The sequence below is a fragment of the Hylobates moloch genome, unplaced genomic scaffold (genome assembly GCF_009828535.3).
Source record: "Hylobates moloch isolate HMO894 unplaced genomic scaffold, HMol_V3 SCAFFOLD_11, whole genome shotgun sequence".
NCBI lineage: Eukaryota > Metazoa > Chordata > Mammalia > Primates > Hylobatidae > Hylobates > Hylobates moloch.
Window position 1 is genome coordinate 80,922,770 of NW_026652286.1, and position 14,045 is coordinate 80,936,814.

Consider the following 14,045-nt stretch of genomic DNA (forward strand, 5'->3'; position numbering starts at 1 on the left):
AGATGGTAATACAGATTTTGCTACAAAGAGTTTACTGAGGCCGGGCGCGGTGGCTCACGCCTGTAATCCCAGCACTTTGGGAGGCTGAGGCGGGTGGATCATGAGGTCAGGAGATCGAGACCATCCTGGCTAACACAGTGAAACCCCGTCTCTACTAAGAAAAATACAAAAAATTAGCCGGGCGCAGTGGCAGGCGCCTGTAGTCCCAGCTACTCAGGAGGCTGAGGCAGGAGAATGGCGTGAACCCGGGAGGTGGAGCTTGCAGTGAGCCGAGATGGCACCACTGCACTCCAGCCTGGGCGACAGAGTGATACTCCGTCTCAAAAAAAAAAAAAAAAAAAAGAGTTTACTGAAATAGGTCCCAATAATATGTTGGTAAAATTAAATCCAAGGCTGTGCTATTCCCAAGGTTAAAAATACATTCTTTTTTCTTTTACCCATTTCAAATTCTGTTCATACATGTTGTCATTTGTTACAGTTTGCCATTGGTTCTGCAGTAAGAATAAATGATAAGAAAATAAGCATGATGTGTAACATTTAAAAAAAATAATACATGGTAACATGGATGCCTCAATAATGTCGAAATTAAACTCTAAAGTTATATCATCTTGCACTTTTTCATGTAAGAAAAAGAGGGCCGGGCGCGGTGGCTCACGCCTGTAATCCCAGCACTTTGAGAGGCCGAGACAGGTGGATCACCTGAGGTCAGGAGTTCAAGACCAGTTTGGCCAACATGGTGAAACCCCGTCTCTAATAAAAATACAAAAATTAGCTGGGCGTGATGGCAGGCACCTGTAATCCCAGCTACTCAGGAGGCTGAGGCAGGAGAATCGCTTGAACCCAGGAGGCGGAGGTTGTAGTGAGCTGAAATTGCACCATTTCCCTCCAGCCTGGGCGACAAGAGCAAGACTCTGTCTTAGAAAAAAAAAAAAAAAAACCCAAACTTTTCAAATTAAAGAGTCAAAGCAGCTTAGCATATTCTTTAGTATTTTACTCTACCTAGTTTCAGTCACAAGAGATTTTTATGCTAAGGTGGATTTGGGAGTTTCTTCCAGTAGTTGTATCCTACCTAACACTCACCAGAAGAAGGTAGTTCTTTTAGGGCCTCAGAAATCTTACTAGTTTAATGCCAAACTGCTTATGGACTTCATCTTTTAGAGTGATAGGAGATCAAATTAGAGAAGTGACAGTGGCCAGATCCTTTGCCATTGTGAGGACTTTGGATTTCCTCTGAGTGAGGGTTTTGAGTCTGAAAAGTGATTTGCACCTCCACCTAGAATAACTCTCACCTTTAGACACACCCTCCAATGCTTTGTGTATTTTACACTCATCTACCTAATCTTCCCTCCGTAAATCTGTCCGAATTTCTCAAAATCATTTGGTGTGATTGTCCCAATCTTCAAGAATAATTTCCCCAGTGATCTTACCACAGTAAGACCCTTTCTGCCTTCAGCTTTAGGAGGGTGCTTCTCAATAGCATCCTGGTTCCCAGTCCTCTGGGACATCATTTCTCTCCTCTCTTGGATTCATTTCTTTTCTTCTCTTAGATTTCATTGAGACACAGTCACTATTTCTGAACTGATCTCCCCGCTTCCTAAGCCCCTCCTTCAGAGCACTTTACCCTGGGTGTATTTCCCTTTTCCTCTCAGTGTATTTGTCTCTCCTGGCCTTCAAGATTTCATTTTCTTCCTAATGGACCATTCTGTCCTCTAAGATTTTATGTGTTCTGCTAAGGAAATATATCTCTCCCTCTAGCTCAGTGATGCTTAGCCAAGAGCAATTTTGTCCCCTAGAGGACAGTTGGCAATGTCTGGAGGCATTTTTGATTGTCACAGTTGGGGATGGGAGATGAGGATAGTATTGGCATCTACTGGGTAGAGGCCAGGGATGCTGCTGAACACCCCAGAATGTACAAGTTAGCCCCCACAGCAAAGAAATACTCCATCCAAAATGACAGTAGTGCTGAGACTGAGAAACCCTGCTCTAGCTTAATCAGTCTCTATTCCTTTACTGTTTCCAACCACTTCTGTCTTGTCAGACTGAAGCATAATTTTTTACTTATTCCAGTTCCTCCTTAATTCTAATATTTGCAAGTATGATTCCTGACAGAAGCCCTTGGTTTTGAAGTAATTTGGATTTTTCTTCTACTTCAACCCAAGAAAACCATCTAGTCTATATTAGAGGCCTTCATTCCTTTTCATTAGTTCATTAATAAAATATATTAATGTTTCCCCTTTGTGGGTGAAACTGGTTTGGATCTCTGAAATCTAAAGCCATGTCAGTGCCCAACTTGGACGCTGTCACAAGTCACATAGGAACCCTTGAACTTAACGAACAAGCTACATGTAATCAAGCTCAGTTTCTCCACAGTATTTAATGGTCCTGGAGGACACTCAAAGCAGCATTAAAAAATAGAGAGATTTTGGTTCTGCTAATCTAGTACATGTCCTGAAACTAAATCTGCTAAAGGCATTTTATAGTCCCAACCTGCAGATTTACTGAGAAACTGTATACAGGTAGCAGCAAAAAAGTGTTCCAACCTTGTAATACTGGAATGCCCTGTAGAATCATTCTTTGTATTGTCTCCACTTATTACTAAGATTTGTAAGCATTTGCTAAAGCCTATTTTTTTTTAAAGTTCTGTGTTTATAAATACCAGAGCAGTTAGCTGTTCTGAACTGCCAATATCAGAAATTCCTCATGACCTCGCTTTCTAAAATTTAAGACCTAAAGCCACTTGCTCTGGCCATGTCAGTTGTTTTGGTATCCTAATTCTACACCTAATATATATCTCAAGATTCCAAACGCAGCACCAAACCTTGGGTTTTGAGGAGGTTTTAACAAATGATACCTTTCTGGATCCACCCAGATTTAGAACTGAGAGAAAAAGAGCCATAGGAATAAATAGGGTGGAGATCAGAATTTCAGGTTTGTTACTGATAAAACTATTGGAGAAGATGGCTTAGGAGTGAGGTCCAAATAGGCTTGCTCATGCTCTCCAGTTCCCACATCCCAATCTATACCTTGAGACAGCCTGGCTGAGGAAGAATTGGGCCCTACAAAGCAAATACCCTAACCCAGGGTTAAGAGTAGAGACAGAAGGAAAGAAAGTGACTAATGCTTATCTCCTTTTAATAGATTAAAGCCGCATATCTACAACTATGATCTTTGACAAACCTGACAGAAACAAGCAATGGGGAAAGGATTCCCTATTTAATAAATGGTGCTGGGAAAACTGGCTAGCCATATGTAGAAAGCTGAAACTGGATCCCTTCTTTACACCTTATACAAAAATTAATTCAAGATGGATTAAAGACTTACATGTTAGACCTAAAACCATAAAAACCCTAGAAGAAAACCTAGGCAATACCATTCAGGACATAGGCATTGGCAAGGACTTCATGTCTGAAACACCAAAAGCAATGGCAACAAAAGCCAAAATTGACAAATGGGATCTAATTAAACTAAAGAGCTTCTGCACAGCAAAAGAAACTACCATCAGAGTGAACAGGCAACCTACAGAATGGGAGAAAATTTTTGCAACCTACTCATCTGACAAAGGGCTAATATCCAGAATCTACAATGAACTCAAACAAATTTACAAGAAAAAAACAAACAACCCCATCAAAAAGTGGTTGAAGGATATGAATGGACACTTCTCAAAAGAAGACATTTATGCAGCCAAAAAACACATGAAAAAATGCTCATCATCACTGGCCATCAGAGAAATGCAAATCAAAGCCACAATGAGATACCATCTCACACCAGTTAGAATGGCTATCATTAAAAAGTCAGGAAACAATAGGTGCTGGAGAGGATGTGGAGAAATAGGAACACTTTTACACTGTTGGTGGGACTGTAAACTAGTTCAACCATTGTGGAAGTCAGTGTGGCGATTCCTCAGGGATCTAGAAGTAGAAATACCATTTGACCCAGCCATCCCATTACTGGGTATATACCCAAAGGATTATAAATCATGCTGCTATAAAGACACATGCACACGTATGTTTATAGCAGCACTATTCACAATAGCAGACTTGGAACCAGCCTAAATGTCCAACAACGACAGACTGGATTAAGAAAATGCAGCACATGTACACCATGGAATACTATGCAGCCATAAAAAAGGATGAGTTCATGTCCTTTGTAGGGACATGGATGAAGCTGGAAACCATCGTTCTCAGCAAACTATCGCAAGGACAGAAAACCAAACACCGTATGTTCTCACTCATAGGTGGAAATTGAACAATGAAAACACATGGACACATGAAGGGGAACATCACACACCGGGGACTGTTGTGGGGTTGGGGGAGGGGGGGAGGGATAGCATTAGGAGATACACCTAATGCTAAATGACGAGTTAATGGGTGCAGCACACCAACATGGCACATGTATACATATGTAACAAATCTGCACATTGTGCACATGTACCCTAAAACTTAAAGCATAATAATAATAATAAAAAAGATTAGTTTCATCCAGTCAGGAAACATGGGTCAAGGGATGTCACCCCTAACCATGGAGGAAGAATGAATTCAGAATGAAATGAAAAGCTTGGAGCATTATGCTAGGATAGTTTCCTCCACAAGGAAACATGAAGTGTGCATGATGTTTGTTCCCCTCCCCCATCAACTACCAAAGGACTGGCTTGATACTTGTATGATACTGGTTCTACTGTTTCTAAGTAAGTGATTAAAATGTACATTGTTCTTTTAATACATATGTTCTCTCTGTTTAGGTCCTTCTGTATGATCCACTCTTTGACTGGACCATGAATCCTTTGAAAGCTTTGTATTTACAGCAGAGGCCGGAAGATGAAACTGAGCTTCACCCTACTCTGAATGCAGATGACCAAGAATGCAAACGAAATCTCAGGTGAGCAGTATTTTAAGAAGGTCCTGTTGTCAGTTGTTCAGATTTTCTCATTCCCAAGGCCTTTAAACTGTTCATCTCACTGAAACCTTTGTTGTTTTTGTCCTTAGTGATATTGGCCAGAGTTTCAACAAAGTAGCTGAACGTGTCTTAATGAGACTACAAGAGAAACTGAAAGGAGTGGAAGAAGGCACTGTGCTCAGTGTTGGTGGGCAAGTGAATTTGCTCATACAGCAAGCCATAGACCCCAAAAATCTCAGCCGACTTTTCCCAGGATGGAAAGCTTGGGTGTGATCTTCAGCATATGAATTACCCTTGCATTCAGCCTTTAGAAATGATATTTTAGCCTTTATTTTTAACCTGCCAACATACTTTAAGTAGGGATTAATATTTAAGTGAACTATTGTGGTTTTTTTTTGAATGCTGGTTTTAATACTTGATTTAATCACCACTCAAAAATGTTTTGATGGTCTTAAGGAACATCTCTGCTCTCACTCTTTAGAAATAATGATTATTCGGGCTGAGCACAGCAGCTCACGCCTGTAATCCCAGCACTTTGGGAGGCCGAGGCAGGAGGATCACAAGGTCAGGAGTTCGAGACCAGCCTGGCCAGTATGGTGAAACCCCGTCTCTACTAAAAAATACAAAAATTAGCCGAGCATGGTGGTGGGCGCCTATAATCCCAGCTACTCGAGAGGCTGAGGCAGGAGAATCTCTTGAACCTGGATGGCGGAGGTTGCTGTGAGCCAAAATCATGCCATTGCACTCCAGCCTGGGTGACAAGAGCGAAACTCTGTCTCAAAACAAACAAACAAACAAACAAAAAAAAACCAGAAATGTATTTGATTTTTCCTAGTAAGATCACTAAGTGTTACTAAATAAGGAAGTTGTTACGGAGAACAAGTCTCAAAGACACAGTTAGTGTAGTTACTATTTTTTTAAGTGTGTATTAAAACTTCTCATTCTATTCTCTTTATCTTTTAAGCCCTTCTGTACTGTCCATGTATGTTATCTTTCTGTGATACTGTCATAGATTGCCTTCTAGTTCATGAATTCTCTTCTCAGCTGTATATAATCTTTTACCCTATCCATTGAGCTTCTTTCAGAAATTATTTTTCATTTCTAATTATGCATCATTTTTCAGATCTGTTTCTTGATGTCATTTTTTAATGTTTTTTAAATGTTTTTTATGTCACTAATTATTTTAAATGTCTGTACTTGATAGTCACTCTAATAGTTCTATTAAATTTAGTTCCTGCTGTTTATATCTGTTGATTTTTGTATTTGATAGGCTGTTTATCCAGTTTTGTCTTTTTGAAAAGTGAGTATATTTTCAGCAAGGCTTTATCTATGGGAATCTTGAGTGTCTGTTTATGTCATATTCCCAGGGCTGTTGCTGGCACAAGCCCATTCTTATTTTAATTTCTTGGCTTTAGGGTTTCCATACCTGAAGCATAGCATAAATTACTGATAGGAGATTTCCCAGGCCAAGGCAGACACACTTCCTCCTCATCTCCCTTTGCTAGTGGGCAGAATATTTGATTGATGCCTTTTTCACTGAGAGTATAAGCTTCCATGTGTCCCACCTTTATGGTAGGGGTGGAAGGAGGTACATTTAATTCCCACTGCCTGCCTTTGGCAAGCCCTGGGTTCTTTACTCCCCATATAGATGTCTAAGCTAAAAGCCATGGGTTAATGAGACTGGCAAATTGTTCCAGGACAGCTACAGCATCAGCTCACATATTTACCTCTCTGGTTTTTCATTCCCCTCATTTTTTTCTGAGACAGAGTCTTGTTTTGTCACCCAGGCTGGAGTGCAGTGGTGTGATCTCAGCTCACTGCAACCTCTGCCTCCCGGGTTCAAGCAATTCTCCTGCCTCAGCCTCCCGAGTAGCTGGGACTACAGGCATGTGCCAACACGCCTGGCTAATTTTTTGTATTTTTAGTAGAGACGGAGTTTCACCGTGTTAGCCAGGATGGTCTCGATCGCCTGACCTCGTGATCCACCCGCCTCGGCCTCCCAAAGTGCTGGGATTACAGGCGTGAGCCACCGTGCCCAGCCTCATTCCCCTCATTTTTTACCGTAAGGATTTCCCTTTTCTTGTAAGTTCTGCTATGTATTTAAAAGAATGTTTTCTACATTTTATCCAGCATTTCTCTGTGTTCTGTTGGAAGGGAAGGGCTTCGGTATCTAGTTTGATACATAGCTAGAAGTGGAACATTTCTCTGTCCCCCAGCTGTCATCATATGAGATAAATATCAGATAAAAAGCCACCTGAAAGTAAAACTACTGACTCATGTATTAGTGAGTATCATCTCTTCTCCGTCCTTAGGAAAATGTTCATCCCAGCTGTACTCATTCATATTTGATCTCCTCACCTTCCCCTTCCCTAAAACCAATCTCCAGAACTTTTTGGACTATAAATTTCTTGGTTTGACTTCTGGAGAACTGTTCAGAATATTACTTTGCATTTCAAATTACAAACTTACCTTGGTGTATCTTTTCCTTACAAGCTGCCTAAATGAATATTTGGTATATATTGGTAGTTTTATTACTATAGTAAGTCAAGGAAATGCAGTAAACTTAAAATGTCTTTAAGAAAGCCCTGAAATCTTCCTGGGTGAAATTAGAAATTATCAACTAGATAATAGTATAGATAAATGAATTTGTAGCTAATTCTTGCTAGTTGTTGCATCCAGAGAGCTTTGAATAACATCATTAATCCGCTCTTTAGCTTTGCATGGTATGCTATGAGGCTCCTGTTCTGTTCAAGTATTCTAATCAATGGCTTTGAAAAGTTTATCAAATTTACATACAGATCACAAACCTAGGAGAAATAACTAATTCACAGATGACAGAATTAAGATTATAAAATATTTTTTTTTGTAATTTTAGTAGAGACAGGGTTGCCATTGCATTCCAGCCTAGGCGACAGAGCAAGACTCTGTCTCAAAAAAAAAAAAAAAAAGGTTTTGGCAAGCTGGAACTCTTTCTGCAAATGATTAAGATAGAAAACTGCCAAGGACAAATGAGGAGTAGTTAGATTTTGAAAATATTAATCATAGAATATTTGTTGTATGCTAAGTCACTGACCCATATTATGTACAGCATCTCTGATCTTTACCTTGCAAGATTAGTGATACTATCCCAATATACTGCTGGAGAAATCAAAATTGGGAGAAATAAGTTGTCCAAGGCAAGAAGATAGTAAATTATAAGTACAAGTGTAATATGGACAATATCTAACTTGAAAAGATTTCAGGTGAAAAGAATCTGGGGTTTGCCAGCCAGTTGCTCAAAAGGTCAGTGAAAACCAAATAGTGAAGCTATTAGAGAAGCTAATAAACTATAGACTGCTTGAACAGTTGTGTCCAGATTAAGGGAGATAATAGCTTTCCCACCCTACTTTGTGCAGGTCATACCTCCCCAAAGTGTCTACCTAATCAGTAGGTTCACAAACTCTTGGTCATTATAGTATATACCTAAAATGTATGCACTTAGGAATGCTAAAAATTTAAATATGGTCTAAAGCAAATAAAAGTAAAGAGGAAAAACTTTGGACATCTTAAAGACTAGACTAGAATAGTCTTTTAAAAAGAAAGCCAGTATATTGCTTTGAAATATAGAGATGTGTCCCAATTTCAAGTATTTTAATTGCACCTTAATGAAATTATCTATTTTCTATAGATTTTAGTACTATTGAATGTATTACTCTACTGTTACCTGAATTTATTGTAAAGTGTTTTTGAATAAATAATTCTAAAAGCATATACTAAGACTCATTCACTTTATTCAAATATTTGTGTGTTCTGTGTGCCAGGCATAGGACTCGTTCCTAAGGAGAAAGCAGTGAGCAAGGCAGGCACAGTCTGCCTATATAAAGCTCCCAATCTGAGGAGAATAGGCAACTGACCACGCAGTGTGAACCGGGGAGCCTACTGCACAACCAGTCTGATAATGCTGCATCTCAGTCTAAATATCCTAGTAGTGTTTCTTAATTGCCTCCTGACAAAAAGGCAAATATGAATGTTCTTTCTTTGGGCCTAGAAAGTAATCTAGTTGACATTTCTAGCCTAACAGATCTGTACTAGAGTATGACAAGTGCAGAGATCCTGGTATCCTAAATGCAAAGTTTTTTACCTGTTTATCATATTTTTTAAATAAATTCAGTCCTCTGTAGTTTTAGGCTCTTTTGCCTAGATTTTAACAAAATGAATTTTGCATAAATATAGTGGAGTCAAAGTTCCCACAAAGATTATAATGACTCAGAATTTGGTAAGTAAGATCTCATAATAGACATTATCCTCTGAAAAATCCCTTTGCCATTAAAAGTACAGCATATACAGTTTTATGTACAACAGTATGTAGAAATATATACTTTGTGTATGATCCAAAAGCAGTGGTTCTTAACCAGGGGTGATTTTGCTGCCTCACTTGATATTTTCAAAATAAAATTGTTATTTTGATGGGAACAAAATGGTATCATGTCTCGTTTTAATTTGTACCTCACTAATTACTAGGGAGATTAAACGTTTTAGTATACGCTTGTTAGTCAGTATGATTTTCTCTGATGAACTGCCTGTACGTATTCTTTGCTGATATTTCTGTTGATCCTTTGTTGGTTATGTAACATCTTAGCTAACATCTTTTCCGATTCTGTGGCTTGTCTCTTCATTCTCTTAATGGAGTTTTTTTGGTTGACAGACATTTTTATTAGTGTTTTCATTTACGATTAAATCTTTCAGGTAGGGATTTTTCCCCCCTTCCTAATGTCACTCAGTTAAGTTTTAGTTTTCCTTGCAGACATCTTGTATAGTTTTACTATGTTTATTCCTAAGCACTTTTTTTTTAAATGTTCTTATAAAGGACATTTTTTTCATAAGTTTTTCCTAATTATTACTGTTAGAATTAAAATTAGTTTTTACATATTGATTTTTCTATCCAGTAACCACAGTAAGCTCTTTTAATTCTTTCTAGAAATATATCTGGATTCTTTTGGATTTTCTGTGTATTTAATCATATCATCTATGAGTAATGTTTGGATTTTCTATGTATATAATCATATCATCTATGAATAATGTTGGAAGTGGAATTGTTAGATCATATTCCAATCCTATACTGTTTGCTTTTTTTTTTTTTCCTTGCCTCATTTTACTGGCTAGGACCTCTCTTTAGCACAATCATCAGAGAATATTGAGACATTCTAGTCCTGTGCCTCATCTCAAAGATAAAAGTGTTAGTGTTTACCTTTATATTTACTTTTTGCTGCAGGGTTTTTTAATGTGTATATTTCCCTTATCAGATTAAAGAATTTCCTTTCTGTCCCTAGGCTGCTGTGAGGTTTTATCACAGATGGTGAATTTTAGCAGTTTATCTGCATTTATTGATGATGATTATTTTCCTTGAATCTGTTAATGTAGTCAACTACACTGTTTGATTTTCTAAGGTTAAATCATCTTATACTCCTAGTATAACCTCAACTGATCCATTTTATCTATTGCTTTATTTTGTTTGCAAACGTTCTGGTTAGTGTTTCCAAGTGGGATTTCCTTTCCAGCATTTCTTGAGAAATTTTTTGTTTTCCAAATTTTGAATCCCAAGAAAAATCAGTAACAAAATCAGGAAAATAGGAAAGATATTATAATTCTCCTGTGAGAATTAAAGCTTAGCAATCAACATAGACACATTGCTGATTTGAAGGAATCCAGCTACACAAAGAACATTGAACACTGAGACATAGTATTAAAGGTTAAGGTCAGTATTCCCATACTGGGACAGCAACATAGGAGGGAAGTGGTCATGATCTTGCTTATAGTTCTTGCCATGATATAAGTGTGTGTTCATAGCTGGTATACTACTAATGATGAGTCACTTAAAAAAAAAAAACCCACACACAGAACAAAATTTACCATCTCATTTTTAAGTATTCAGTAGTGATAAAATACATTTCCAGTGGTGTGCAACCAACCTCCAGCACTTCTTTAACCTTACAAAACTAAAATTTTATACCCATTAAACAACTCCCCATTCCTCTATTCAACCAGCCCCTGGGAACTACTGTTCTACCTTCTGTCTCTCTGCATTTGACATTCAAGGTACTGTACCTTTTATAAGTAGAATCATGCAATATTTGTCTCTTTGTGACTAGCTTATTTCACTTAGCGTAATGTCCTCAAGGTTTGTCTATGTTGTAATATATTGCAGAATTTCCTTCCTTTTTAAGGCTGAATAATATTCCATTGTGTGTGTGTATATACTGTATATATTTTGTTTATGCATTCATCCATCGGTGGATACTAGAGTTGTCTCTACCCTTTGACTATCGTGAATATTGTCGCTATTTACATGGGTATACAAATAATATGTCTTCAGAACTCTTTTTTCTTTATACCCAGAAATGGAATTGTTGGATCATGTGGTCATTCTATTTTTAACTTTTTAAGGAACCACCATACTGTTTTTCCACAGTGGCTAAACCATTTTACAACTCCACCATCAGTGCCCAAGGGTTCCAATTTCTCAACATCCTTATCAACACTTATTTTCTGTTTTTATGTTTGAGTAGCAGACATAATGGGTGTGGGTGACTCTTACAAGTAGAAGCATTGTATATTTTACACAAATCCTATAAATGGTATTCTAAGTTTTAGAAACAAAAAATGTCCTTCAATTGATGGTTTCAAAACCTGATTCTGTGTATTGTTGTTAACCTTGTTAGGAGATCATAACGTTAGGTTACTTGAAAACTACCCAAAATGTTCCCTACTGTAGTGTTTGAATATTTAATATAAACTTATAACTCTTTGTAACACTAAATTTCATTCATTCATTCATTCATTCTGAGATGGAGTCCCGCTCTGTCGCCCAGGCGGGAGTGCAGCAGCACGATCTCGGCTCACTGCAACCTCTGCCTCCCAGGTTCAAGCGATTCCCCTGCCTCAGCCTCCCAAGTAGCTGGGACTACAGGTGCCCACCACCATGTCCAGCTAATTTTTGTATTTTTCATAGAGACAGGGTTTCACCATGTTGGCCAGGCTGGTCTCAAACTCCTGACCTCAGTGATCTGCCCGCCTCAGCACCCCAAAGTGCTGGGATTAGAGGCGTGAGCCACTGTGCCTGGCCAATAATTCCTATTTCTTAAACAATGTTTTTAGATTTCCATGATTATGAGAGTTGCAAAGGTTTTAAGAGAGAAAAAGGAAATTAGCTGTTTGCCAGATTTATTTTAAATCATTGCAGTGTAAAGCATCATGGACAAGTGGACTTCATAGGCATTTCAAAGATGAAAAGGACAAAAACACAGAAAATAATTGTGGTAAGTCAGTGCCATCTATGAAATAATACCAATTCTACAAAAACTCTTCATAATATTAGAATAACCCATTTTATGAAGCCAGCATACTCATATCGAAACCAGACAGAGAATTACAAGAAAGTCGCCGGGCACACACCTGTAATCCCAGCACTTTGGGAGGCCAAGGTGGCAAATCACTTTTAAGTCAGGAGTTTGAGACCCTGGCCAATATGGTGAAACCCCATCTCTACCAAAGATATATTAAAAAAAAAAATTAGCTAGGCGTGGTGGCGCATGCTTGTGATCCCAGCTAGTCAGGTGGCTGAGGCACAAGAATCACTTGAACCCAAGAGGCAGAGGTTGCAGTGGGCCGAGACATGCCACTGCACTCCAGCCTGGGTGACAGAGTGAGACTCTGTCTCAAAAAAAAAAAAAAAAAATTACAAGAAAACTAAAGACCAATATCCTCCAAGAACATTGATGTAAAAATCCTCACAAAATATTAGCAAATCAATTCTATCAATGTAAGAAAGAGGTAAATCATGACCAAATGGCATTCCAGATTGACTCAATGCAACTAAATAAACCATATGATCATGCCAGTAGTGCAGAAAAAGCTTGTGAGAAAATTCAATACTCATTCATGATAAAACTCATCAAACTAGGAATAAAAGACATCTGACAAAGGACATCTGTGAAAAACTTACAGCTTACATCATATTTAATTATGAAAACCTTGGTTATCTCCAAAGATCAGGAACAAGGCAAGGATGCCACTCTTACCACTTCTATTCCACATTGCGCTGGAGTTTCTAGCCATGCAGTAACGTAAATAGAAAGCAATAAAAGACATACCATTTGAAAAGGAAGAAGTACAGTTATCTTCATTTGCACAAGACAAACATCTATATGTAGAAAATCCTAAAGATTCTGTATTTTTTTAATTCTAGAATTAACGAGTTTAACAATGTCACATGGTAAATGTCAATATAGACATCAACAGTATTTCTATATAGCATCAATGAGCCAGTCTGAAGTTGAAATTTTAAAAAAAAGCATCAAAAATATGAAACAATTGGTCATGTGAAATGTGTATTACCTGTACACTGAAATTTATAAAACATTGCTGAGAAGCCAAAAGCCTAAATATACAGAGATGTACTATGTTCACAGGTTGGGAGGTACAATATTGTTAAGATAGCAATTGTCCCCGATTGATACATAGAATGAATGCAATCCTAATTAAAATCCCATCAGGCTTTTTTGTTTCTGTAGAAATTGACAAACTGATTGTAAATTTGTACGGAAATGCAAAAGAACTAGAATAGCCAAAACAATTTTTGAAAGGAAAAACAAGGTTGGAAGACTTACACTAAAGCCACAGTAATACATACAAGGTTGTAGGCCGGGTGCAGTGGCTCACACCTGTAATCCCAGCACTTTGGGAGGCTGAGACAGGCAGATCACCTGAGGTCAGGAGTCTGAGACCAGCCTGGCCAACATGGCGAAACCCCGTCTCTACTAAAAGTACAAAAATTAGCCAGGGATGGTGGTGCATGCCTGTAATCCCAGCTACTTAGAAGGCTGAGACAGGAGAATCGCTTGAATCCGGGAGGCGGAGGTTGCAGTGAGCTGAGACTGCACCACTGCACTGCAACCTGGGGGACAGAGAGAGACTCCGTCTCAAAAAATAAATAAATAAATAAAAGAAAAAGAAAAAAAAAGAAATACAAGGTGGTATTGCCATAAAGATAGACATACAGATTAATGGAGCAGGACAGGAAGTCCAGAAATAGGCCTACATAGTGATTATTGATTTTCAGCAAAGGCTTCAAAGTAACAGAGAAAAGACGTCTTTTTAATAAATGGTACATATCC

The 14,045-nt window shown here is 38.2% G+C and overlaps 2 protein-coding genes across 9 annotated transcripts in view; one reads left to right on the plus strand and one right to left on the minus strand.

The window, feature by feature from the left end:
- Positions 1 to 8,598, plus strand: part of ATM (ATM serine/threonine kinase) — a 140,691-nt gene extending 132,093 nt beyond the window's left edge. For all 6 annotated transcript variants that reach the window (XM_058424495.1, XM_058424499.1, XM_058424500.1 and 3 more), the window contains 2 exons: positions 4,739 to 4,875; positions 4,983 to 8,598. In XM_058424495.1, the coding sequence (XP_058280478.1) occupies positions 4,739 to 4,875; positions 4,983 to 5,166 (321 nt within the window). In that variant the 3' untranslated portion in view covers positions 5,167 to 8,598. The remainder of the gene's footprint in view (positions 1 to 4,738; positions 4,876 to 4,982) is intronic.
- Positions 1 to 14,045, minus strand: part of CUNH11orf65 (chromosome unknown C11orf65 homolog) — a 212,173-nt gene that overhangs the window by 98,836 nt on the left and 99,292 nt on the right. The window lies entirely within an intron of this gene.